This window comes from Pyxicephalus adspersus, chromosome 4 (assembly GCF_032062135.1).
Source record: "Pyxicephalus adspersus chromosome 4, UCB_Pads_2.0, whole genome shotgun sequence".
Classification (NCBI taxonomy): domain Eukaryota; kingdom Metazoa; phylum Chordata; class Amphibia; order Anura; family Pyxicephalidae; genus Pyxicephalus; species Pyxicephalus adspersus.
In genome coordinates, this window is record NC_092861.1 from 126,317,678 (window position 1) to 126,344,496 (window position 26,819).

A 26,819-nucleotide genomic window follows, 5' to 3' on the forward strand; every position below is an offset into this window, starting at 1 on the left:
TTTTATTTACTAAATTTGGCAGGATTACCAATCAGTTGGCACCTATCAAAAAGATATAACAAAATTATATGTTATGGTATATTAAACAGACCAAAGGGAAACAAATAAGATTAATAGGTTAGGGATTCCATATTTATCTAAATTCCCTACTCCATATCTTCCTTCGCTTCCACATTTGTTAAGATATTGCGGCATGTGCCAGCATTCGCTGTCACAACCCATCATCTCCATAGTACATACTTTTACATGCTGTGATACTGATGTACTAAGTACAGGAGTGGGTCTGGGCTCAGTGACAATAGGGTTGTGAGTTTGACCCTCACCAGATTCCAGAGACCCCACCATAGGTATTGTGTTCTCAAGCAGCCAGGAATATTCCATCAGCATATTAGCAGTAAAGCATCTGAGCAATTTTAATTCTTTTTACTTTTTCCTTTTCAAGAAAATCACTTAAGCACTTCAACGGTTATTTTAGTTCTCGAGTCTGAACAGCATTCAGGGAAAGTGCATGTTTTTCTCACCTTACGCACAAAAGCCTACAAGAGTTGGGATATTCCAGACAATCTTTAAAAGATACACAGTGTCGCAGAGTCCTTTGTCTGAACGGTATGATTATGATCTACAATTGCCCGCCTCATTTGCAAGCCTTCTTCTACTTCTTTTTTTTTTCTCCACTTCTTTCTTGTTTAATTTAACAAGAAATGAGTAGTAAATGAAAGCTGCTGTCTGAAATCCCACTGTGAGCCTGTTTTGCACTTGGCTCCCCTGTGAAAAGGCAATTTGTGAAATTATGTGATAGAGTAATTAGTTGAAACCGGGCCTCCTGATTGTTGCTGCCTCACTTGTGTGGCAAGGGTCTGTAAAAAAAAAAAAAACAGAAAAAGAAAAAACGGGAGAGATAAAATAACAGATTATTACCCAGGCAAGTTGGCTCAAAGCTTCTCAGTTTATTTGTAAACAGAATATTTAGTGACCACATAGGAAGTTACTATAATCACTCGCTCGTAAAGAAACCACAGCAGTGTCTTTGGATTTATATTGAGAGCTCATGTAAAATTTAAGCTGGGAAGCCAGCCTCCCTGTTAATGTAATTAGGGTCTAATTTACCACCCTTTGCACACAGATGTAATAAGGCCTTCATATGTATTCAATCTTTAAGTACATTATAGAATACCTCAGTGCACCAGTTAGCAAGCAAAAACAGGTGTGAGGCCTTTTATAATTCATTTGTACATGGCAAACAAATTGTATTTCTTGGGAAATATTAACCGGGATCGGAAGGAAAACAGTGCCTGAGTACAAGGTGGTAATGGACAGTTACCCTTTATGTTCTCGTGTATTTCTCAATGGTTAAGTAAATTAAAATAAATGCAAGGGAAATCAATAGGCTTGCACAGTCTTGGTTGTGCCTCATAGACTCTGGGACAGAATGACAGATGTGGCACATACGAACCGTTTAAGTATTAATGCTCGTGAACTACTTCAGCGTGCAGGCCAAGAATTATTCTGCAATATTGCAACTCAAAAAAATAATTAACTGTGGTAGTGCATTGTGAATAAAGATAAAAATTAGGCTAAAGAAATACAGTCTAAATAAAAAAGGAATGTGTATTGACATCATTTGCATGTTTCTAGATTTATGCAATAATCCAGCATACAACATCTCCTCTACTTTGCCCTTGTTCAGAAGTGTTCTATAATAAAGACCAGTCACTGCTGCTCTCTTCCTGATGAATGATGGTCCATCATGGGCAGTCCTATATCTTCCCCTGTGCAGTTTTCTTCAGGCAGTCTGTAATGTAACTTGTTGTCAGTTTATTTTTCGCAGAAATGATGGTTGAGGCAACAAAAATCTGCATCATTAGTTCAGAGTTCAGAGATTAAAGTTATGGATTCCTCTAATTATGATAACCAATGTAAAGACAACTCACAAACACCTTCACAGCTCTAAAATATTCAAGGCTCCTGTTGTGTACACAAATTATAGTAAATCACAATTTTACCAAGCTTCTGAACAGAAGGTGTCCCATGTGTGGCAGTTGGCAGTTGCTATTTTCATTTTGTATAATTTGTCACATAAAGAAAAAAATAAATACATAAAACACTGGGAAATTTTAAAGGGGAATACCACCCAAACAATATTAAAGGAAACCTGTAGAAAGAGAATATAAAAGTCATCATCTTCATTCTCTCTTACGGATGTAATGCTAGTTCCCAGTACTTTATGGATAACTAATTTGAACGTGTATGTAGATCAGGAAGTCTGACTTTATTGTGACTTGGAGAGAATTGTAGTTTCACTTAAACTTTTAAGGGTGCAAATGACCTGAAACAGTCCCACTGTGTTACTTAATAATGCTATTGGTATATGGTAAATCTGAGCATGTTTTAGTTATGGCATTGGGTTGGATTTGAAGAAAATATTACTGGTATAATGGAGATCACCAAACGTCATTTATTTCTGGTAAATATTAATAATTACACATTTTTAACCCAAACATCTAGAATGTTACAGGTTGGGCCTGCAATTACTTGTTACCATGACATGAATGGGCTGTTTAAGAAACCACTGAACAATGTCTGCGTAAATAGCTCCCCCATGGAGCCTGGTCAGATATGTTGTGATAACAATAGAAATGCTTTTCATTATGTTTCTTTATAGAAATAGCTGTTTGATTTCGAAAATCCTCTGTCATGTGAGCTGAATTCAAATTGTTGCCAGGCCCAAAAATTAATAGACAAATAGTTAGGTCACATGCTATTATTGTAATTCGCTGAATTTTTCTCCCTTCTCACTTCATACTTGCTGGAATTTAATTATTTTGTAAAGCTGTTCTCGTGATCGAAGGGAGATTTAGTCACGAACACTGGAATATAATTTTGGCAGGGTCTGTGAAATGATGCAGCAAAACAGATTATAATTTATCACGACTAGACTTCTGTATATGTGCAGGGTGCTTGGGAGGACTCAGCCAAGAAGGCCTGGCAGGAGTGAGCGACCGGAGTGATGACAGAACTTTGTCATTTGCCTGTGTCCGACTTCATCACTATGTTGATAATATTCAGAGAAGAAGGTTTTTATTGCCATGCAGACAGCCCACCCTGGGGTGCCCACCATGTTAGCTTTCCTTCTGTCTAGTCCTTTTTAAAAGGGTTCAAGATATCTGATATGTGAAATGGCTCACAATTCTGAATAGTTGGAACCTTTTCATACTGAGTGACTGCCAATGTGGACAGCTGCAGTTTTCAGCACAAGAAAATACTACTTTACACTAGCAGCCACCCTGGAACCATCATGAAATGGCATCTTTTAGAGTGGCTTGACTTTTATTCAACCTAGTGAAATGTCACTCAACAACATCAGCTAATTGGATTCCAGCTTTCATCATTTTAGTGTGGTCGAACAAATAGAAGGTAACCTCTGATTGGTTGCTGAGCTATGGTACACTTTGCTCTCATTATACTTTATATAGTATAATGATGAGGGCCAATGTGCAATGTGAACAAAGCACATATATTCCTTGTAAACAATAAAGTGTAAAGCTGCATACATACGTGCAATTATAATCGTTGGAAAGGATCTTTCACGATCCTTTCCAACGACTTAGCACTGCTGTGTACAGCACGATGGGCGCTGTACACAGGCCAGATTCTCGTCCGATATCGGCCCTGAGACAAATATTGGGTGAGAACCATTGGACGTGTGTATGTAGCTTAATGTGAAAAATTCCAATAGAATAGCAGAACAGATAAAATCTGCAGCTAGGACACAGCTATAAAAAATCTACAGAGGTTCTCACCTTCCCTTACTTTTCTGAAAAATACCTATCTGGTCAAACTGTTGTCACAGGGACTATGAGTGGAAATCTTTGACGGGTAGCAGTAAAAACCCAACATGGGTTCTGATCTATTCCCACTTCATCCAAAACAAAAAAGTTTTAGTTAGAATAGTTACAAAAGATAAGGTGACACTTTTGAGATTTTATTATAATCCAAATATTTATAAACGTGGAATAAAATTCCTGTGACATCCCTTAATATACAAGCCTTTTCACTTTAACTTCATTGTTTGTAAAATGCGATATTCTGCTTCTTTGCCTGTGTCGGCCTTTATTTCCCTTTGTGACAATAAGGTCCTTCTACATTATGGTAACCATTATGTCGTCTAGGGTAAAAGACATGAAACATTTGGCATTCTGTATAAGTCTTGCCAGTTTTATTTGTTATGTTAACTCTAATCTTGCAGGACCATGGTGCCTTTTTTAACTAGGTCATCTGTTTTGTCTGGACCATTAAGGATCAAAGGTCATTTGGAATCCAGAAGTCATTAGTCAGTGGTTGTTCTGTGCTGGATCCCCAGGATGCCAGCTCACTAGTCACCCATGGCAACCTGGGTAAGACATGCTGTGCTGTCACAGACTTGGCGGGGAGACAGTTTTTTTTTTCTTTTTTTAATACAAATTTGCATTGATAACTATCACTACAACTACTCTCACAATTACAATAAAAATATGTAAAGATCAATCAGCATCACCTTTATACATGAAAAAGGAGTAAGCTGAGGACTAGAAGAACAATACATCAGAAACATTCAAAGCTTTATGGGTCACTGTAAAACAATGGAGATTAGCAGAACAGATTATGAAAAATGTAATTTAGTCATGTGAAATCCGGTTAATAGGAAAAAAATATCTTGAAGCAGAGGAATACTTACCTTAATTCTCCTCCTGCATGCTTCCTGCCAGCCATAAGACCGGTCCCACAAAGCAACTCCTCTTTGCTGGCCATCCTTTTCTAAAAAGTTATCACATGCAATCTGGACTAATCTTGTGCAAGGAAAGACCAGGTTTTGATGATTAACTGGAGTTCAACTTTATTAGGAGTGTCCATAGTCTGGCTTGATTTGAACTTAATGTTTCTGATCCATAAGCTATTAGTTCTGTCTCCACAGTTGGCCATCGGCACATAGGGCTCTAGGAAATTTACCTTTTCGTAGTTTTCCACTGTAATTTAGCAAGGTAGTCCTAGTTTCCATGAACATTTCCCTAAATGTTTTTTCTCAAGTGCAAGATTCTTTCTTTCAAATGGATAATAATGAATATCTCAAGCATAGGGGATGGTTTTCCTGAGTGTGTTGTGTTAACTCCATATTGCCATGTACTACTAAGAACAGATACCCCCCTTCCCCCCCAGTATCAGTATTTCTTGGGCTTTACACCCTACATTGGGAAATATTCACTATTTTCTCATCTCACATTTGCCAATAAAAATTATCAAAGTCTTAGCTAGCTAGCGCTAGCTGGCACTTTACAGGCACTGACTGGCGCTTTTAGCAGCCATTGACTGGTGCTAACAGGCACTAAGGATTTCACTGAAGCTGAGAATGGAGGTCAGATCACCAAAATACTTGCAACAGGAATTTTAGAAAAACTCATACTACAAGAGCCCAGCTTGTAGTATGAGCTAGCCTCATTGAGAGTTAATTCCATCATAGTATTTTGCTAGAACTATGAAGCATTACTAAATGCCAGGAATAACTTGCAATGTATGCTAGCCCAGTGGGAATTTATAAGGGTATTACTGATAGGAGTGATTGTGTATATTATCAGTGTAACCTGGGACAGATCACCCCAGCCTGACCACAAACACTTCAAGTTGTAGAAAGCCTTTTATCATGCAGTTAGTTTGGGTTGTTTTGTGCTGGGATCCTCCTGCCAAAATAATCTTTACCTCTTTAGTAACAGCAACAGAGAAAAATATTTTTAAATATCAGCACCTAAGCATATATTTATTCATAATTCTTTAATTTAGGAATATACCAATTTTCTCAATCTGTAGGATAACAGAGATATATGAGAGCCTCCTGTTTTGAGACCATTTCTGCAATCTTGATGAGCGTGAAATAGTGGAAGTCATGGATAAAAGCATAGCCAAGTCACATCACTCATTTTAAGCTTTATTGAGACCTAATGTCCCTACCCCCACCCCTCACCCAAACTTCCACCTAGTCTTGAAAACATCATCAATTACAAGAATGACAGCCCCCTGGGATTCAGGGCAAGAAGTTTAACTTTGGAAGTCATCTTGATGGGGGGAAAGGAGTTCTGGAATGTAATGACATCCACAGGAAGTATTCCTGAAATGTTTTATGTCTCTTAAACAGGCATACTGAAATAATGACACATAGGGACAATTTTAGCCTGTTTAGCCTTATTTCACTGAAAAAAATGTTAGCTAGCATTTTGCAATCATTGTTTTTAGGACATACTTTGCTACTTTTAGTGTTTATATTATAGCTTGAGCATTTAGAGTTGTTATATGATAGGTAATATATGCAACCTTCAAAGTAAAATGTAATCTGAAACACCATACAAACAGCTAAATAAAAATGTGAAAACTATGTATACATATGGCCATAGCTAGCAAATGATTTGTAATTCTGTACAGCAAGTCACATGCTTTACACATCTTTACCACACTATACCGCCAGACATGCGACACATCTGTTTTCTTGTTCAGAAATGAAGTTTCCTGTGTCACCTTTTTATCTGCATACAGCTTATTTATTATACAACAAATCAGCATTTATTCTCTTTATACTATATGTTTACCCGCTTGCCTGAAAGTCTACTTTAAAAAACACTCTATAAAGAGCTTGTTTTTTGAAACCATAAGTGGCCTTGGCATCAGGCCATTCTGCTTACTATCATGGAAGGAGCCTATGTCTTGCAATCCCCTTTTAAATAAAAATACCTAATAGTACATACAACTAAGTAGTAGTAGCATCTGTCTCCCATTATTGTCTGCATTGTCTCTGATAGAAAAGTTCAACCATAATGTTGTTGGAAACAAGAGAACAGAGTATAAGGAACTTCTACATTGTTATTACAATGGGGAGTTTCAACCATTTAGCTAAATGGCTAAATTCCGACATCCCGCTGGTAATCCGACCAAATCACAGCATGTATGGTAGATTGTCAGAAATATGGTCATCTATGTGCCAAGTCCTGTGTAATATATTGGTGCTATGTATACACTACAGATCAATACACTAGGGTTGTGTTAGCCATTTCATTTTTTTAATAGTGTGAAATGTTGTAAACATTGCAGTCCATGGTTGTTCTTGCACAATTATAGACCATTTATGTCCACGGTCGTTTTCCTTTTTTTAGATTTTGGTTATGTGGGGAAGGATCAGAACTCCTGTTAAGGATGTACTACTGGCCAGGACCCAGTTAGAGGGAATTCCCCTAACTTCCTTTTACAGGGACAACATTTTTACAAGCAGAAAGTGAAGGAAACTCTCCAACAACAATAAATACAAAAGTAAAAATGTAAGTTAGAGAAGGCTTGATTCCCTGTCTGCTTTTTTTGTTGCCTTGTTTTCCTGTTGCGGACGCTCCATCACTTCCTGTTTAATAAAACCTTTTTCCCAAAACTGGAATAAAAATAGAAGAAAGTTCATCCAGGGCCTGTAGCCTAAGCTTCATATCTATTGCTAAATATATTTCTATCTTCAAAGGAAACTATTTAAAAAAGGTTAAAGCATGGTTAGTTACTTTAAGTATAATTTCAAAAATGCTGTCTTTTTCTTTATTGATTATTTGATTATTTTGAGTTTCTTGTGTGACTGGCTTTTTGCAAACCCCATTGACATGTATATCAGTGAGTAAGATAAAGTGATAATTAGCAGCATACACATTTCTGGAATCCACACTTGTGAGTTTATTTATCTAGAAAATAGATTGATGATGTTTAGCTTCACCTCTAAATAAACAAAGCAAGACAAAAGGATAAATGAATGGCCTTTCTGTTATTTAAACCCAGGGGAGCAATGCTGTGAAAAGGTTACCAAAACAAGCAAAGATTGTGTACTATCCTGTTATCTCTAGAGCTGATACCTATTCTTCTGCAATTTTCCTAACCCTCGTCAGTGACAGTTAGACAGTAATCAATCACAGTGTAAAAGGTCCTGGCAGGAATTAATTTTCAATGATTACTGTAGATTAGGACAAGGAAGACACATTGGCAGGCAAAGCTTGAATCTTTGGTGAGATAATATAACAATGATTGTAATGATATTAAAAGGCAATGGGTGATTTGGCCCTCCAGTGTCTGTCAAACTGAACCAGTTTTGGTGGCCTGCATACTGCAAATATTTAAGCTTCCACTTGTTGTGTTCTTTTTAAGTTCTAATTCATTGTTCCAGTCACTAATTGTATACATGCTCTGTGTCCCTATTCCTTACCCCAAAGGCAATACATTTTAATAATGGCTGTTGATATAGAAAATAGCATCCCATAGAGAGTCAGAGAGAGATATTGACATGTAAACACATGAGGAGGAGATTGGAGGGTGTCCGTGGAAGTCTCCAGGGCGACCCTAACATGGCCCTTGAAACAAAAATGAAATAAATAACAAAATAAAGATAAATAAAAGTCCTCAATTTAGGACCGCAAGGCAATGTCATTCCAATGTTGGAAAGCCAGCTCAGAGCTACTTGGTTATTGCGGGCATTTTTGCCCTTGTCGTTTGGATTACCACTGTGCCACGCGTGCAGTTACACAATGAATAAAGGCGAGGGTTATTTCTAGGACACATAATTGAACATTAATACTCGCTGACACTGTCGCAGAAATGATATGTCAACCTGACAGGCCCTATGTGCTTACATCTGCTGATTGGCTGTAGACGAAGGGGATGTTTGTCACATCAGACCTGGGGCCTCGGTGCTGTAAAGCCAAGGAAGACCCAGCCATTAATCACGGGCTGCCATTTTTGCTAGACAAGCCTTTAACTAATTTATTGCTGAAATACAGTTTTAGGCCTGGCAGAAAGCAAATAGTTAAGACGGTGCATTTTGCAACTTTTTTTTCTTTATTTTATTCAAAATATGGTGGTTTAACAAACTTCAATTGGTATTTTTGATAAATAAAAGCTCCTTTTATGCAGTTTGGAGTTTCTGCAATTAGGTAAATGCTTCAATTATCTTAGTATTCTTTTTTCGCACTGCCTTTCTGTGGGACCCAACATATAAATCCCTCCCCCTCTTAAATGTTTGTAGCATTTGGTGTATGTTATAAAGTTTTGGTTTCCCAGTCCCTAAAAAGTAGCTGACCTGATACTTGCAAACAAATTAAAATGCTATGGGAGTGACTGAACTATTGATTCAGCTGAACTTTGTTATAATTTTGTGGTCTCTTTCTATTGTTGCTGTATAGTATCACTGCAACAGTTCCAAGACCTTCAGTGTGTCATTTTCCGTTGTCCATAGTGAGCAGGCAAGAATTTTCTGTTTGTTTGTTTATTTCAATGAACAATTTAATTACATGTAATGACTGTTGTCCTCTCGCAGTGACCTGCCTCAGAGAATTACAAGGGAGTTGCTATGGATACAGACACTGAATCTAGTAATGGACTATTAAAAAGAATGTATAGGCCAAACTATTATTATAAGTCTGCTCTGCAAGTCTTTGCTGGCTGTATAGAATAGCTATGAACAAATGGAATGATTTATTGTTTGTAATTTACAAATATTGAGCCAACACATTGCACAGCGTTTTCCAGAGCATTTAGAACTTTTTGCATCATTTGCTGTCCTGATGGAGCTTACAATCTAATGTTCTATATATTCTCCAAAAGTTTTGTAAGCAACTTTATTCTTAAAATGAATGCTTGGCATACATAGAACTTATAATTAAATATTTCCCCCAACTGTTTTATTGATTTGACTTAATGGTGCCAGTTACTTGACCATAGATAATAATTGATTTCTTTTAAAATATTCTTTATTGTTTGTTTCTCTATTTAGAAATAAAGGCATACACACTCATAATGATACCCAGGGCTTTCTGTACACATTTTCCCTTTTATTCTAACGTCTTCCCCTAAACAACTTCAGCTCCAGTATCTCAACTATGGTCCTGATTTATCAAAGTTCTGCCAGACAGACTGACTATCTAAGAAGAACCTGGATGATCCAGCAAAACTGGAACAGATTTATTAACCTCCCTGGTGGTATGATTTTTTGAGTATTTTTAAATGTTAAAGCGGTACATTTGACATTTAAAAATACTTGTTATCGCCAGTCCCGCCGCCCGCACGTACACACGTCACATTCCTGCCCAGCATCTGCATCTCATGGCCTTGCATCCCCAGCGTTCACACGTTCAGTTCCCTGAAACTGCATCCCTCAGCGTTCAGTTCCCTGAAACTGCTCTCCTTTACTGTATGTCACTGCCCCTCTTATGGACGTCATCACATTGATGGACGGGCGGACACCGCTGGCTGAGCATTATGATTAGGTAGGAGTGTTTGCACTCAGTTGGGCACTGAAGCAAAGAGGACAGGAGTGCCAGCTACCAAGTGAACATGGAGTAGGGTGAGATTAATTGTATTAGATCATTCCTTTGACAAAATGAACATGGGGGACAATACATTCTTAAAGATGTATTTCCTGTCCAGAGTTTTACTTCTTTAGAGTAATGTTGGAAAAGTAAGGGCACTGTAAGAAAAGCCAAATGGTATCATTAACTCAACCCAAAAAATATAAACAAGATGCATTTAAGTCTGCATGCAAAAATGTTACAGTTCACACCTTCACAGCATATTTAGTGGATTTTGCCTAGGCTGATATCAAGTGGTCTTTCTGCTGCTATCATGAGAAAGCATTTCTTCAGTCTCTTTTCATCCAGTAATCAGACTGAATTATTGTAGCTGTGTAGCATGTTACAACATGTGATTCTGTAGCAGGGGCTGATTGGTGTTATGCATTTGTGAACTGCATAAATAGCAGTATTCACAAGAAAGATTGTGTCAGATCTCAGCCAGCATCTCAGTCTAGGGAACAAATTCTGTTCTTGCATGATATTATGACAAAGATAGTCCTGTCCTACTGGAGAGAAAAGCAGTTGAAGGCATTGATGGTGAAAAAACTGTTATCGCCGTGAGAAGAAATATTTGAAGGGTTATACATATGCATTATTTAGCATGCATGCACAAAATTGTATATCTCCTTCAATGTTTATTACAAGGGCTAGTGCATATGGGCATTTGTTTGTGTCAGAACTGCTTTACACCCCAGAAAATTCTATTTGAAGCAATGCTGCCCCTGGGCTAAAAAAAAGAGTTGATTTGCATATTCCTGCCCAATATCCTAAAAAAATAATTTTTAATTTGTGGTGAAAGTGGTTATACTTGTATACCTTTGTTTTCAAAAAAGGCAATGTTGTACTCACAGCAGTAACCCAGCGGCATCCATCGGGTTAAGCTTTTTTTTCCCTGAAATCATGCCTGAAGCGAACAGCCTCTTAGAACTAAATCAGAAGGTACTAACCATATTGGTAATTATTCAAGCACGGTTTCCTCCAGCTCAACTTGTTTATAAAATGAGACCCCGGAGATGATCCATTTTCATATATTTTTCAACATTGGTTTTTGAAAACTCCCAATTGCACTTTACCCATGAAGAAAAAGCTTTCATCTGTAAAGATCCCGTTTCTCTTTGTTATTACAGCAAATGAAGCTATTAAGTACCAGTTTATGCCCCGTGCTTGTCAAGCTCATCATTTTCCATCATTAGATTTACATTTTTATTTAATTGGAAGAGTCGTATCCAAAAGGTTTATGTGTGAAAAATATCAAAACGTACTTCCTCTGACTATTATTTTTATGACTCGTGGCGTATCCTTCATATTCTTACTGAGATTTCCAGAGGAAGGAGAGATTAATCCTGCTTGGTTACTGTACAACAGCAATGTAAAACACCTAGCTTGTGAGGAGCTGATTGGGGATTTTATTTTACTGTCAACTAGTAAACTGAAAAAAAACGACACCAAATACAAACCTAACTGTAATAAATATCACAAAAGAGTGCTAAAGTAGACTATATTGAATAAAAAGGTTTCAAGTACACTCAAGAAGAATCCAAGTTGGAATAATTTGCCAAAGCCTTAGAATAAAGTTATTAATAATGAGTTTTCACTGTGTACAGTGCATATTCACATTCACTTAGTAAACACGGCACTTAATTGAGACATCCAGTGATGTTCATGTATAGATCTAAATGACAAATTAAGATGAATTAGAGCAGTGTTTCTCAATCAGGATTTTATGTAACCCTGGGGTTCCTTGAGCAATGGGCAGTTTGCAGGTCTCAGGTCGGTTGAACTGACACCAATGATCTTTTTGGCTATCTGTAAGAGTGGCATTCTTCCCACTGGCCAGAATTTTAAGAGGCACTCCTCCCACTGACCACCATGCTAATGTGCTTTTAAGTCATAATCTATAACAGAGCAAACAGAAGATACGGGCCTTTTGTGCATACATGAAAGCACATCCACTAATAAAAAAAAAACTTTTTTGCTACCATGGCTTTTGCACTATTTTTCTCATCAGGTGGCTGAACTATTTTTGCTAACTTTTTGTTTCAGTGTCATTTATTTTTAATGTCATCTCCAGTACACTTTGGCAGCACACCTAAACGTATGGGCCTTCTAGCGTGCTACTCTGCACAGATGGGACATCGGTCTCATGGTGGGGAAGAGAACTACCTAGCTGGTCTGCGAGCAGATCTGTTCCGCTGCAACGCTTACATTGATGGCAGTAAAAGGGTTAAATGCATGCACACATTTAAAAAAAAACACCTAAATAAAGAAAAAGTAAAGGCCTGACAATAATTTCTTTATCCTTTTGATTGAAAACTGGTGTATGGCAAAACTAGATCCAAGACGTGCTATGTACCTCGGCCTAGCTAAATAAATATTTAACATTATGTCATGTCTACCGTTAAAGTAATGTGATGCCGTGGAAAAAAACTACATGACAACATTCTATAACTATGATTTACAAATAACTCATACTGTATATTTCATAGTATAGTGATTTATTAATGTATATTTTTTATCATCATCGGCCCTGCTTGTGGTCTTTTGGTAGTTTCTGACTTTTTAAAAGGCAAACATGAACTTTTCGCTTTTAAACTGACTCATTGGACACCCTTATTGGGTTTTCATTTTTAACCTGGGAGTGTGTGAGACTGACTGCCCTCTTAGTTCAATATTTTGTTTGTTTTATTTTGGATATATCCATATACACCAAATGTTGAATGTTCAATGCCATGTTGAATGCCTGACTGAATGTTCCCATTGAATATTTTAAATGATAAAAACATGTGCAAATTCTTTCTGTTTTATTTGCTTGTAAAGTAGCTACTAAGTATGAGAACTATTGTTATCTTTGTATAAGCAGAAGTCACTCTACAGTGGTCCGACATGGCCTCCTACCTAATCAGTTCTCTTTAGGACTAACTTGGAGGGGAACAGCTGAACCACTACAAAGAGGGCTCTGTGGATCCTATTAAAAGACAACACAGTCCCAACCTACAAGAAGCTTGGCACAAGATCTCAACTCATGAGTACCCAAGCCTAGTGCCATGTGCATCCCAAACATCTTAGATGGGAGATCTTCCTGCTATGATTTTAAAACCAGACAGCCCATCCATCTAAAGTTGATATAACATATAACGCATACTTTACATTGTCTATCTTGGGTTGGCACTTTTGGGTTGTTTCCTGCATTGCAATGACTGTTCAATCATTGCCCATAGTTGCACTTTAATCCCTTCTTTTTATTGGGGGTAAAACATGGAGAATGTTTGCCTTGCGTTGCAACAACCTTGCCCTCCTGCTTGAAATTGCCAAGGGGTTAACCATGTACTTGATGGTGAAAGGTGAGAAGGAATGTGAAAACACTTGGCAGCTGATGTTAATACCTGCTAGCTGTGCTTGAATCCTCGGTCCCTGTAGATTTGAATGTCCCTTCTGAATGCTGGCAGGCAGCTTCCAGCTGTGGCAGGCACGATGCAAGCGAATTGCTTTTGAATGTTCTTTACTCAAATAGGCAGTAATTACAAGCTTAAAGAGGTTTAGTGGTCCAGTAAACTACATAATCACCTCTGAATTAGCCTAGGCTCATCAGTTGCAGTCCAGCAAGCTCAAATCTGCTGTTTGTATTCAGCCATCATCACATAGCAACCTGAGCAGCAGGTGTGGAACAGTCCGCGTCCTCCTTAAATTCAACCGTCTACTGGGGACAATGAGCTATAATGAGATGAAGCTACACTATAACTGTATTTAAGTGGGAGAATTAACACTGGAAATTATGTACCACTTATTTTGTTGAGAAGTGTGCGCTGTTTAATAATGTTGTAATTGTGATTCCCTATCTCATTCCTAAAGGGAAAAAAATGGTAACGTAAAGACAGCTGATGTGCTTGAGAGTTAACAGCATATGAGACAATCATTGCTGGTAGGATTGCTTGAAAGTTAAATATCCTGACCTGTGTGTTAAAGAAACATTTTGTATCTGCATAATACCCTACCAAGCATATCACTTCAGATACTATCACTTCTTTGTTGTAAAGAAAAAATGTGATGTCAATCTAAGCGGGGCTGCCATGGGGGGGCTTTACGGGGTTCATTGAACTAAGTGGCCCTGGGTGGCTCTGTGGGAGGAATTGGAGCTAAAGTTCCCCAAGTGAGAAAGGATGGCTAAGGGTCTCTTTGGGGCTTTGAGGGGAGACATGGGTGAGTTCTCCCGCAATCTCTATGTATTTAGTGCTGAGGTATAAAGTCAGCTTCTTGTTCTTCTCACCTTTGATCATGTGATATGTTACGCATTAAGTTGGAACAAGAGGGAGGGAAGTCTGCTTTTGCCCTCCTAGCTGGCATCCAAACTCTGAGGGCACCCTATTTCCCATCTCTTTTTTACCCACAAGAAGCTACCATTGGTAGGAAGCTATAGTAGAATCTATAATTAAAGTAAATATATTATAGGCCCCAGCAAAACAAGTGTAACGTTTGGGATATTTCCCCGTCATTCATGTTCTAGTGACAAGTGTAACACTTTGCAGGTGGTTACACCATGAATTGATAGATCCAGGAATTACATATTCTACATCTAGTTCACAATGATTTATATTAAGGGATATCAATTTTTGCAGAAATCAGCATATAGGAGCTTTGACATGACCTGCTTATGAAGTCATCATCTTTTTATGATAGTTTAGTTATTCCTTCATGCTTGCTGTTTTACAAGTAGCTTTAGGGTAGCATAAAATAAAACAAGGCCGTACTAGTTTGAATAAAGCGTCAGCTTGTGGCTGTGTTCTGGATGCCTAAGTGTTTCACAGTAGAAAAGGCTTTATTGTGATTTTTTAATGTTTCACCTATAAAATTGTAAGAAGAAACAAACTGCAAAGCATGAAAGACCAAATTTTTCAGGTCATTCATAATAAAACTTTCTAGTTATTGTTCCTTACAAGGCAAACAAGGTTATCACAATTATTACAACCAGGACACAATTATTATTTTTTTTTATCATTAACACTCCTATTACCATAATGAGAAAAATATTAAGAATAGGGCTAGATTCAGGCTGGCAGAGAGGTTGCGGTTCAGTTACCACTTCCTCATTACACTCAACTGCTTCCTTGGGTTGGACGCTACATGCAGTGTCTCACCTGGAGCAGTCCAAAAGAAAAGAAGTAAGGACAGCAGTGAGAGTTTTGGTACTGTTGTTAATTGTGCTAGTGCTGTTTTTTAGGAAACAGCACAGTGGTGCGGGCAGCCGAGCCCCTGGTAAGGTGCCAGTTGCTAGAAGCCATGTAGGTCTGAACCTAGCTATAATTTTCCAGCCAACAACACAAGTTGCAGTAAAACCTTAAATGGGTTTTATCCGTTCCTCACTGAAATATATTTTTGTGTTTCAATCTTTTTATTAGGAGTTTGACCAGTAAGTTTTTCATGACTTAAGACATTTTACCAATAACGTCTGATCTGGACATTGAAACAAACAATGATAACAATACAGGGTAAAACAAGAAATCAGTATAGATCAAATTATGCACATTTCCTTGAAATATATTTGTGACTGCAACTTAATACTAGGAGGATTTCATTCTTTCTGTTTTGTCTTACAAATGGAGCCCACATTTGTGTATTTTATATGGATGTGATACAGTGGAATGTCAGGGTTTCTGTATACTTCAATTTCTTATTCATATTGTTTTATTTTTCATTTAGAATTCTAATGTTAAATGGTTATTTATAAATAATTTCCTGCGCCATGAGCCTTGATGAATGTATGCATATCTTACCGTGTAAACACACAGAGCAAGGTCTCAGGAACTGTGTAGACATTTGAAAATGCAATGCTCCACTGAGTGATTTCACAGCTAGAAAAGCCTAGTTTACATTCAAGTATTTATAAAGATACAGGGCTGAGCTACTATAAATTCAGGCTATGTTCTAAGACTGCGCGATGCCCCGCTTTTGTAATGCAAATGACTAGCACAAAGTGCATCTTTGATAATATTCACTCAGGGACAAAAAAAGCATTCAGTGAAGCAGCAAGCCTAATTCAGGAAATTGAAATTAAATAATGGATAATATTTATGTTTTATTTTTAATAGACATGGGAACTATAGTCTATTGTGATAAGAACAAAATCTGTTGAGACAGGTGAATAAGATTTACTTGATTCCTCTTCCTTAATTGTATATAGAACAGTAACTTGCATCTTAAGGATTTTACATATCTTTCATTAAAGGATAAATCCGCTGAAACATTTAGGTGATAGATGTGTTGAGCCCTCTGCTTTTTATTTCTCAAGCAGGCCCTATTTTTTGTATTTCAGTGCTAAAATTTGTGTCTACTTAATGGTAATACTATAAATGGACCTTGGTATTAAATTCCTCTGCCTTCTTCCTTTATATCGCCCCTGCCTTTAATGCCCTCAGATGTTTACATGCCCTTTAGGGTAAAGCAGCTATTCGTAACCAGGGTTCAGTGGAACCCTAGATGTCCTCCAAAGGTGGCTAGGGGTTTCCCAAACTGTGGATGATTGCCCTCCCATTTGAAGATGCAACACCCCTCTGTTAGAGCTATTTGCATGATTCCAATTAGGTTTTTAGTTGTCTGTAAATGTGGTATTTTATCCACTAGTGTAGTGCATTCTTTCCACTAACCACACATATAAAAGTTTTTTTTCCTCAGTGACTCCAATAAATTGTTTTTTTGTAAGGGTCCTTTAAGACCTGAAAATTATTTCAAGGATTCTTTGGAGGTAAAAAAGTTGAAAACATTGCTTTAAAGCCATTAGATACTGACCTCACATTCCTAAAAAACTTACCTGCTGTTAGACCTTAGTGCCTTTAAATACTTACCTTCTAAGAGAAGTCTCCCTCTGGCCGGTGGAATTCTGGGAAAAGATTGGAATGGTGTAAGCATTAGGCTTTTGTTGACAGCTGTTTCCTACCAAATGGGCTTCCAATGTAACCGTGCAGTGTTTCAGCAAACTGTGGCCATAATGTCCACAGGTCAGACTGCAGCTAAGCTTGGCGATAACCAAGCTGCATATTATTGGTGAATACATTTCCGTATTAGTAAAGCAATGGCTTGATTAGGAAGAGCAGTCTTATACTTTTTGTAACGATTTTATTGTCAATTCTATATAAACTTTTCAGTAAATAAAAGTCAAGACTGTTTTAATATATATATTTATATATCTATATAGTTTTCCTCAGTTCTTATTTGCTTGATCCCAACCATTCATTACAAATTATACTTTAAAGATATCGTGCAACAGGAACATTACATCAGCCACTGCAGATTGGTTATCTAGCAATGCCTTGCTCACTCCCCACAACTTCCTTTCCTTTCCAGCACTTCCACACCCATTCATGAGACAAAACAATGTCTGTTTCTTCCAGGCTTCCAACAGCTGACATTGTCTGGAACAGAATGGACAACATTCAGACAAGAACAGGTGTTCATCACAGTACCATAATCACACAAATTATTAGGCAGGGGAGGATATTAGGCGCAAAAGAACTTAAAAAGTTGGCTTTCTTGTATTAAAGGAATGATAAAAACAAATTAAATATCAAGCTGTTTCTATGAGGTGAGAAGTCCACACCTTAAGTGAGTTTTGGAAGTGGAATCAGTTTATTGAGGCAGTAAATAGGACAAATAAACTTTATTAGGATGTGGTTGGCCATTCCTTCCCCTTAGGATATCTTAGCTGAAGAGATATGACTAGTGAAAAAAATTGTTCCTATTATAAAGTGGGACCTTCTCCTTCTCCTCCTTTATTGAAACTGTGCTGTATCTGGGATCCGTACCCCCCAAAAGAATAGGTTTTATTGACCTTTTCACCTTATTAAACTAGCTTGTTAGACATTATTAATTTAAAAAATAGTCTTTCAAATGTTTTTTATTAGTTAGATTTAGCTTATCACCATATGCAAGTTTCCTTCACATATTTAAGGCCCAATGCATCTTGCTGGGCAATTTAGATAATTTTAAGGCAGGGCAGCAAAGCGTTGTCACATTTTTTGTAGGCAGCTGTGTCTACAAGTAATATTTGAACCAGTTTTATTGAACCTAATGTAAACTACCATAAAGATACCATGATACAAACCAGTTGATCATTTCACTGGGCATTTAATGTTGCCTAATGTTTAAAAATAGTGGTGTTTTGCTTAATTCATAAAAACAGCTTTCATCAGTGCCTGTAAAATGCAACTAGTATAAGTAGTTGAATTTGGCTTGACATCAGTCTTCTGTAATGTCATGTACAACAACACACTCTCTTGTAGTAGGAGGGCCAGTACTAGCAGTCAGTCAGGTTCTTTTGCAATAATGCGGTAATAATAGAGATCAGCGTTAATGACTAAACTGTCTTCTTCTGCTCCTTCACTGTCCACTCAGCAGGCTGTGGGTGTGTTCTTGACAAAGCTTTACTACTATGGCAGTGAAGGCAGAATGGTCAGCCTTGCTCCCTGGATTCAGAAGTCTGGCTACACAAAATAATTTCCTTCACAGGTAAAACAGTTCCCATGCATAAATATCAACTGTGTGTTTAGCTATTGGCCTGGGGTTCAGCTTTAAGCACTGTTTAAAGTAGAGACACTTTCATGTCAGATGAATTATGAAGGACGAAGTTTGAGACAGGGCTTGTTTAGACTTTTGTTATCTTCTCAGCAAGCTCTGTGTAAGATTATTTTCAAATTTCCTTCGTCCATTACAAAACGCTGTCACGGGGGCATGTCGATGAGGGAGAGAATGTTTTTGATACGTGGTTACCAGAGCAGATAAGATAACGCCTCTATCATTGTCCTGGCATCCGCATAGACTGCCAGTGGTGGAAACTCTGATGAAAGGAGAACATTTGGACAAGGCGGTTCATTAAGATATAAAAAGCTGGACATTTTCCATCTGCCTCTGCTGTGGCCTTGCTTTATTTTTTGTTGTCATTACTGTACTACTGTCTAAGTTTATGAAAGAGAACTGTGGTTTATTAATAACATTATTTTCTGAAAGACAAAAAAGCTCTTTAACATAAGAGGTGGTCTGTGAAATGTAATGTTTGCATGGCACTGACCTGTTGCAATTAGCCTATTTCATGGGACAGTTTTAAAATCTATGTATATCGCAGATCCATTAAATTTTGCTATAATTTAATAGAAAGGGGTATGATCCAAACTTTGCATTAGATCTATCTGTAGCTAGGCTTTTTAGAACAATACTAATGTTTTGTTTTTGGCAAAACATGTACAAAATAAATTTAGATAGGATAGCAAAATATATTATTAAAACAAAATGTTTTGTTTCAATGTTTTTTTGTGTCTTACAACACTTTCACTATGTTCCTCCTCTCACCCTCAAAAATAGACTAAATAGCTTACATTTCATTTTAGTCAATCATAACATTTGATATATTCATATTACCTAACATTTGTATTAATATATGTCTGACTGGTACATTCAATACTGGATTTGCATAAGACCTGCAAATAAAATCTAGATATTCCTATTTTTTGCAATGTTTCCAGTAAGAGCTCCCTTGTGATCTTGGACAAGTCACTGCTGCTCTGGCACTAAAATTAGATTGTAAGGTTCTAAGGGCAGGTGTCCAGTGAGCCTGAAGAAATGAATGGTTCTGTGCTGTGTACCTTCTGTTTAAAGAGAGATGGCTATTTTTACCCAGAGAAATGCTTGCTAATTCCAATGTTAAGTCGCTGTTCTTTTGTGAAGGAAAATTGTAATGCTACACCCTACTATAATCTTCAGAACACATTCTTGGTAATATTTTAAAGATTTTCTTACCCTTCCTCACATTGCGAGTCACAGCCCGTTGCAACTCGTTCAAAATTTGGTCTTGGGTGGTTGGACAAATGTAATCATTCTATTATACATTATGGTTTGAGGAGAGCTATGTTTTTTTATGTTTTCAAAAACAAATTTGTGATGGTCCAAAAGCATTGGATGATATCTTCAGCTTACAGATATATACAAACTGTCATAGGTGTGCATACACAATTACATGAAGAAAAAGGATTATAAGGTGTACTCCCTTATTTCTTAATGTATGGAATTGTTAGCAGTTTGTTATATTATTTTTTACACAGTATCCTCCTGAAAAAGTAATTGTCTGCCACAGAACTGTGCACGGGGAGGATAAAGAAACAGCCAAAAGTGCCATAAAAAAGGGAAAAAATAATAAAAATAAAGAGATACTTCAGGTATGCTGCAATGATTTCCAAAAAAAAGCACACTGAGGTAAAATAAAAAGCCAAAGTGAGTCTGAAGAAAACAGAAAATTGTTCTCATGGTGAGACAACAGACAGGAAGCCAAGCGTTTATTCTTTTAAATCCGAGGCATGTGCAGCATTGATTCTGGGAAAGGGGGTCAGCTTTCTCATACATAATCTCTGTTTTATGGCTTTCACTCATTCTTTAGGTGTTAGCACAGATCAAATAGAGAGCACTCCAGAAGAACCATTACAACTACTGCTCTGCCTTATACACAGTCCCAATCATTAATTTCTTTTGTGAGAACTAAAGGTAATTTTGTTTGCTCTGCTAATGCATTGTAGTTCTCCCTCAGTCCTACAATATCCTTTCTCATATTCCCTTCTTGATCAATTGTTTGCAAATAATTAAGCTTTTAAGAGATAATGGTACAAGGCTAATGGAGACAAGCAGGCAGAAGTCTCAACTCGTTGTTTGCAGAGGATAGACAGATTTCCTTAGATACTTTAAAAGTGATTTTATCAATAGATTTATTTCATTTGTTTAGTGAAACGGAGCAGTTGTTTATTTGTAGGTATGAGGCCTCACAAGATGTGAACATGAAGTAGTTGGGGTCAGGTTTGTACTTAAAGAATGCCTTTAAGCTGAAATTGTGTAGGATGGGAAAAGGTTGGACGACCCTATGTGATTCTCATTACTGATTTTCCACCAAATGGAAAGAAAGAAAGAAAATCCCCCATTTCTCCTTATCTAGAAAAGGAGGTGAGGGGAAATTTTTACAATGGGGTTACATATCACAAATGTCAAAGAAAGTGGCATTTTATCAATGGGCTTTTGTAAATCATCAATAAAACCTGTTAATACCCAACAAATATGTGAATTTAACCTCATTCTTTTACTTAAGGGAAAGTGCAACAGAAGAGGCATGGTCCAGTAGATCCGATGACATAGACTCCAATGCCTGAGATATCCCATCCCTGGAGTCCCCAAAGCAAGTGATTTAATTCTTGCAGCAGACATGAATATATCAGTTTTTAATTTGCTGCCCTTGTATATGGAAACAAATAAAACACAAGCAGTGTATCTTACTATTTCTATACTAGTTTATAGCCCACACAAGCTCAGCTGCAATACAGAGACCTAACTTTAACTTGCAGCTCTGTCATATGATACTTAATCAGGACAGATGATCTTTTTGTCAGTTATTCTCATTTTCTTTTTCTCCACTGTCCACCAATATTACCAGACTTTAGAAAGTGAACTTGAATTTTCTTTATTCCAGGTAAGCCTATGGCATGGTGCTTCCTTGTCCCATCATGTCTTAGTTGTATGTCGAGATAACACCTTAATCACCCCACTCTTTTCTCCTCAGACCACCTTTGTCCCCCTCCTGAAAATAAAGAAAACATAACTCCCAAAACTCTCATTTTTAAGAGGGATGGAAAGTATTTAAGTATTTTAAACATATTAAGTTTCAGTTAAAAGGTCTGTGTCATTATGGACCATTGGCTGAGGAGGATTATCTGCATGAAGTCATGGCTTTCATGTGATTATGGCAATTATAGATTTTTCATGAAATTGAAAGTTTCTGCTGCAGTAAGCCAGTAAATATGCTAAAAAGAAAGGATCAGATGACTTGAACATAGCATTGTATAGTTTGGGAAAATGCTTAATACAACAGAGTACTGTTTGCCATTTTTTGTAATGGATTTGGTGTTTTGTTGTTTTTTTTATCATTATATGGTGGTTAAATTAATTTGATACCTAATTTGCCTGGTCTGGTATTTTGGAAAGAATGCTGAACAATTGAATATACCATGAAAGACATTAAGTCCTCATTTTCAATGGCTCGAGGCAGACTAGCAATTATTGTTTTTTTTTTTATGACATTCAACACAGTTTGCTCCAATTACTTAAAACAAGATCACAGGCTCCAAGTTTTTTGTTTCATTTCATATGCTCAATGATACAGTGTAAAGAGCTTGGAAATAAAATCGCACTTTTTTCTTTAAACATGCTTTGTTTCCCTAAAGCCCCCATCACATCTGTACAGGCTAGTGCAGTAAGTTATGTTGCATGTTATGGTGTGCTGCAGTTGTGGTACTTTGGTCTATCAGGGTACCATGAAAAAATAAATGGGATGTGTCTTGCATTAACTCGTTCAAACCATAAAGCAAAATGTGTGTTGAGGTTATATTCTTTACACCACAGGTTTATTGGCCTTTTTAGGTTTTACCTTTGTGATATAGAAATTTATTATTTGCTTTGTCATTTTAGCATAAATATAATGCATTCAGTTGTGTCAGTACCACTCACAATGTAGCTCTAGCCCTGTCCCAATACCAGTGCTGGTGTCATGTATCCTTCTTACATCCGAACATTTACAAGACATAGATGACCCTGCTGCTATGTGTATTGTGATTGATTACTTATTTTAGCATTCACTTTTTAGGGGATTTAAGAAACCTCAATTGTAAGTTATTGGGCTAAATTTACTGACAGTTGTGTAACCATGAAGTAATTATTGGCAATGCTAGACAATTTAAAATCTAATCTGTTTACATTCAGCTAGCATTTGTATAGTAGAATCTTCTCCTGCCCGATCTTGATCAAGTCAGATAACGAGTAGATAGAAGTAGATTTAGAAACAGGGTAATTACTGGATCTGTCATCAGGAAAAGAAAGTATGCTCAGCATGAATTCATTTAGCTGACCATACACAATGGTGGTTTAATTATTTAGGAAGAAAAGATGGAGTCTCTGGACCATCTTCTAATCTTTGACATGCTCATTCACATTTACACTGCTTTCAGATAACGAGATGTGAGCAACTGATGCCATTGGCGAACTGGTGTTGTGGTTAGGTTGTGACTGAACCCCCAGGTCTTTATATGGATGGTACAGGCAGAAACTTGTATTAGTACATGTGGTACCATGGAGCATGGTACCAAGTTTATGATGGCTGAGCAAGATTTTGGAAGAATTGCACTTTATATGATATGTAGATGTATATGATCTGATTGTCTGGGAAGATGCAATAGTGACCTCAAAGTTTCCCTCTGTGTTCTATGAGTCCCCTCTTAAACTCAACACTTTCATGTTCACAAAATTAGGATACCAGCATAGGTGGCTTAGGGTCTGCCATTGTGATTAGTATTGCTTCATGCTCAAAGAGAAGGTTTGTAGCATGGGGCAACATTATCCACTTTGGTGCCATTGATATACTGTTCTATTTGTGTACTCCCTACATATTTGTGTGTTTATGTGTGTGCCTCGGAATGTACATGGTGTACACAAAGCATTCCCTTGTTATATGAATCATTTTATAGTGGAATGAAACCAGTGAGCGCTCACAATGCGCATTTCATGCAGCAACACTATTTTCCTGTACGCGGAAAATAAATAAGAACTCACAGAAGTGCAGCTATGCTTATATAGAGATTGTGATTGTCTTCTTGTAAAAATAAGCAAATCAGGCTGGCTTTTACTGGGCTGACGTATTCTTTACACCTCTTAAAGCCTGCATTGTATGATAAGTCAGGAGAATAGTGAAATGCTTTTAAAAACAACAGGACTGTGTACAGTGAAATGTGGATAAGAGTATAGCAGGCAGGCATGCAAGAAATGTTAGGACTTGTCTAATCCGACTTAGCAAATAATGCTAATGGAATTAAAAGCTAGCCTAACCAGCATGTTCTCATACAGAAATGGTCTTCTCACAGGTGCTGGCTTTTAGCACTACTACAAACTTAAATATATTGGTGTTCTGAATAGGGATGTATTATTGTTGGCAGATCTTACACATATTTGCATGCACAGTAATGTCCCTTTGTTAAAATCTATTTATATAATAAATATTGACTCTTGAGTGTATCCAAAGTGGAGCACGTTATTTTTTCTTTTACAGAAGCAAAATAAATGAACTATTGTTATATGGGTGCTGCTTGAAAGGGGTATAGGTTCACATACTAAAATGCTTCCAGATAAAATTTCTTATTTCTCATTTCCTTTTGGCATTTTCCCATCAGGACTTGTTCCTTAGCAAGATCCTTTCAACCACTTACGTTGCTCTCATTATTTTTACAATAGTTTTCCTGTGCTCTCTACTGCACTGTTCCACTGTAAATTTGTGTGCTTAAATTGCTATTGCACTCCTCAAAGATTAGGAAGTTTGCTATGTAAATGCCATCATTTCATATTGTCTTCCTATTTTATTATGATGTGTTTCATGGCTACATTTTAACAGGACTGGCTGTGCAGGATAACAAATCTTGAAACCTCAGAGCAGCACCAACAGGACTCTAGAAGCACAAAGTGCATTCGTTTTGAGTAGAAGTGGCCTTATATCACCCTTTGTTTTGTATGGTTGTTGTACTTCTATGTACAGGACTTTCTTCTGTTTCTACATATAATTTCTGTGTGTAATTCCAAGCAGTTTTTAATTACAAATGCCCTTTAGGAATTAGTAGTTTAGTTTAGGTTCAGACCTGCCTCCAGATCGCATGCGACTCCCGGCAGCTGGCACCTTGCAAGCTGCTCTGTCATTTGCACCCAGCGCTGGTTCTTAAATAACCAGGATCTTCAAATTTGACAGTGTGAGGCAGTGAGTATGACTCTCCCATTCATTGCCGCCCCCATTCATTCTGGATGGGGCTTCCATAAGTGCAAGCTACTTATACCCATTAAGGCAGCCGTTCACTGGTACGATAAATCAGTAACTGCATTGCAACCTCACTACCTGGGTGAACATAGCCTTAGTTGCCGATTACAGATAGCTCCATCAACATTTTGTACACTCAGATCAGATTTTTATGTATATAATAAAGTTTATATTAAATAATTTCTGGTGAACTTTGCTCTAAATAAGGAAACACTTTGCAGATTTAGAAATGCACTGTAAAAAACACACTTGTCTTTTCTGCCTTATAATATGCCTGGGATCATCTGAGAACACTCTATCTATTTGTTAAAATTCCCTGCAAGCCCTGTCACTGAAAGTGTTGTGATCTCTAAGAATATTGAAAATGTTCTTTTAGAACGGTTAATTATCATCTTTTAATAAGTCATTTAGCGTGATGTAATTTTTCCTAGTAAAGAACATTTAGGTTCTCATAGGAAATCTTAAACCTCAATTAACCATAACATTAATTAAAAAAAACCTTTTGAATAAGAGCATTTGGCCTCTTGTCTCATGATTAGACTTAGACAGTTATGTTAATGTCAAGCAAAATACGCCGTTAAATGACCTTAAGTTGGCGTGTGTTCAAAATCCCAGCATTTCGTTGATGAGTCAATGTGGAGATTCCAGTTCACCACTCCAAAAGGGACTTTTTATATCTCCGGCTCTCTTATTTTCAACATTGCAAATTAAATTTAGAGCTATTGCGAGCAGCGGCTTATCTGATTGTCTGTTGGCATGATACTTCCTTGATTTTTTTCCTCCTACTGTGTGCCAGTGGAAGATAAAACTAAATATCAGTGAAAAGGCTGGATTCCTAATAGCTGTTTCTTCACTTGGTTAATTCTTATAATTAGTAAGTCTGTGCGGCCTAATAATTAGATGATGTAGTATACAACTAATAAAAGAATGACACACCTCAACTATTTTGTGCTTTTAATTATTGACTGCATGCTGACATTTTTATTTGCAACAAGGGGATGTAATCATGGATTGAAAATATGTCCCTTTATTATCTTGCAGCACCCCTACCCATCAGAAGAACAGAAAAAACAGTTGGCACAAGACACAGGTCTCACCATACTTCAAGTGAACAATTGGTGAGTAATTTGACTCAGTGTTTATGTACAATCAGTGCTCCAGCCTCTGGCAACCTGCAGCTAATCATTTGTGCTACTCTGGCACGCCCTGTAATTGCCTACTTTCCCTCGTAGTTTACTGATGCAAAAGTAATACTGCCTAGAGAATGTTTCCAGTGATGTGAATTTTAATACTTCTGCACCAATATAACTGCATTCTACTGTGGCTTAAAGGTAAACTCTAGGCAAAACACAAAATCTCATCCTTATTATGCAAAAAAAAAAAAACCTTTTTACCTGTGCCGCATTTCTGCTTTGGAGAAAAATAAAATAACATTCCAGATAACATTTTGCTTGTGTACGCCCACTACCCATTACTGCGTAGTGGTAAACCAGGCTCCATCTGTATTTAGAATCTTTTCCTCACCTGAGGGGAAATTGTAATTTTTTTTAGCAAAGAGCACATAA

General features: G+C 37.2%; 1 protein-coding gene across 1 annotated transcript in view; it reads left to right on the forward strand.

Moving 5' to 3' along the window:
• The window catches only part of MEIS1 (Meis homeobox 1), a 108,712-nt gene that overhangs the window by 60,129 nt on the left and 21,764 nt on the right, over positions 1-26,819 (forward strand). The window contains exon 9 of the mRNA XM_072409572.1: positions 26,296-26,372. Coding sequence (XP_072265673.1) covers positions 26,296-26,372 — 77 coding nt within the window. The remainder of the gene's footprint in view (positions 1-26,295; positions 26,373-26,819) is intronic.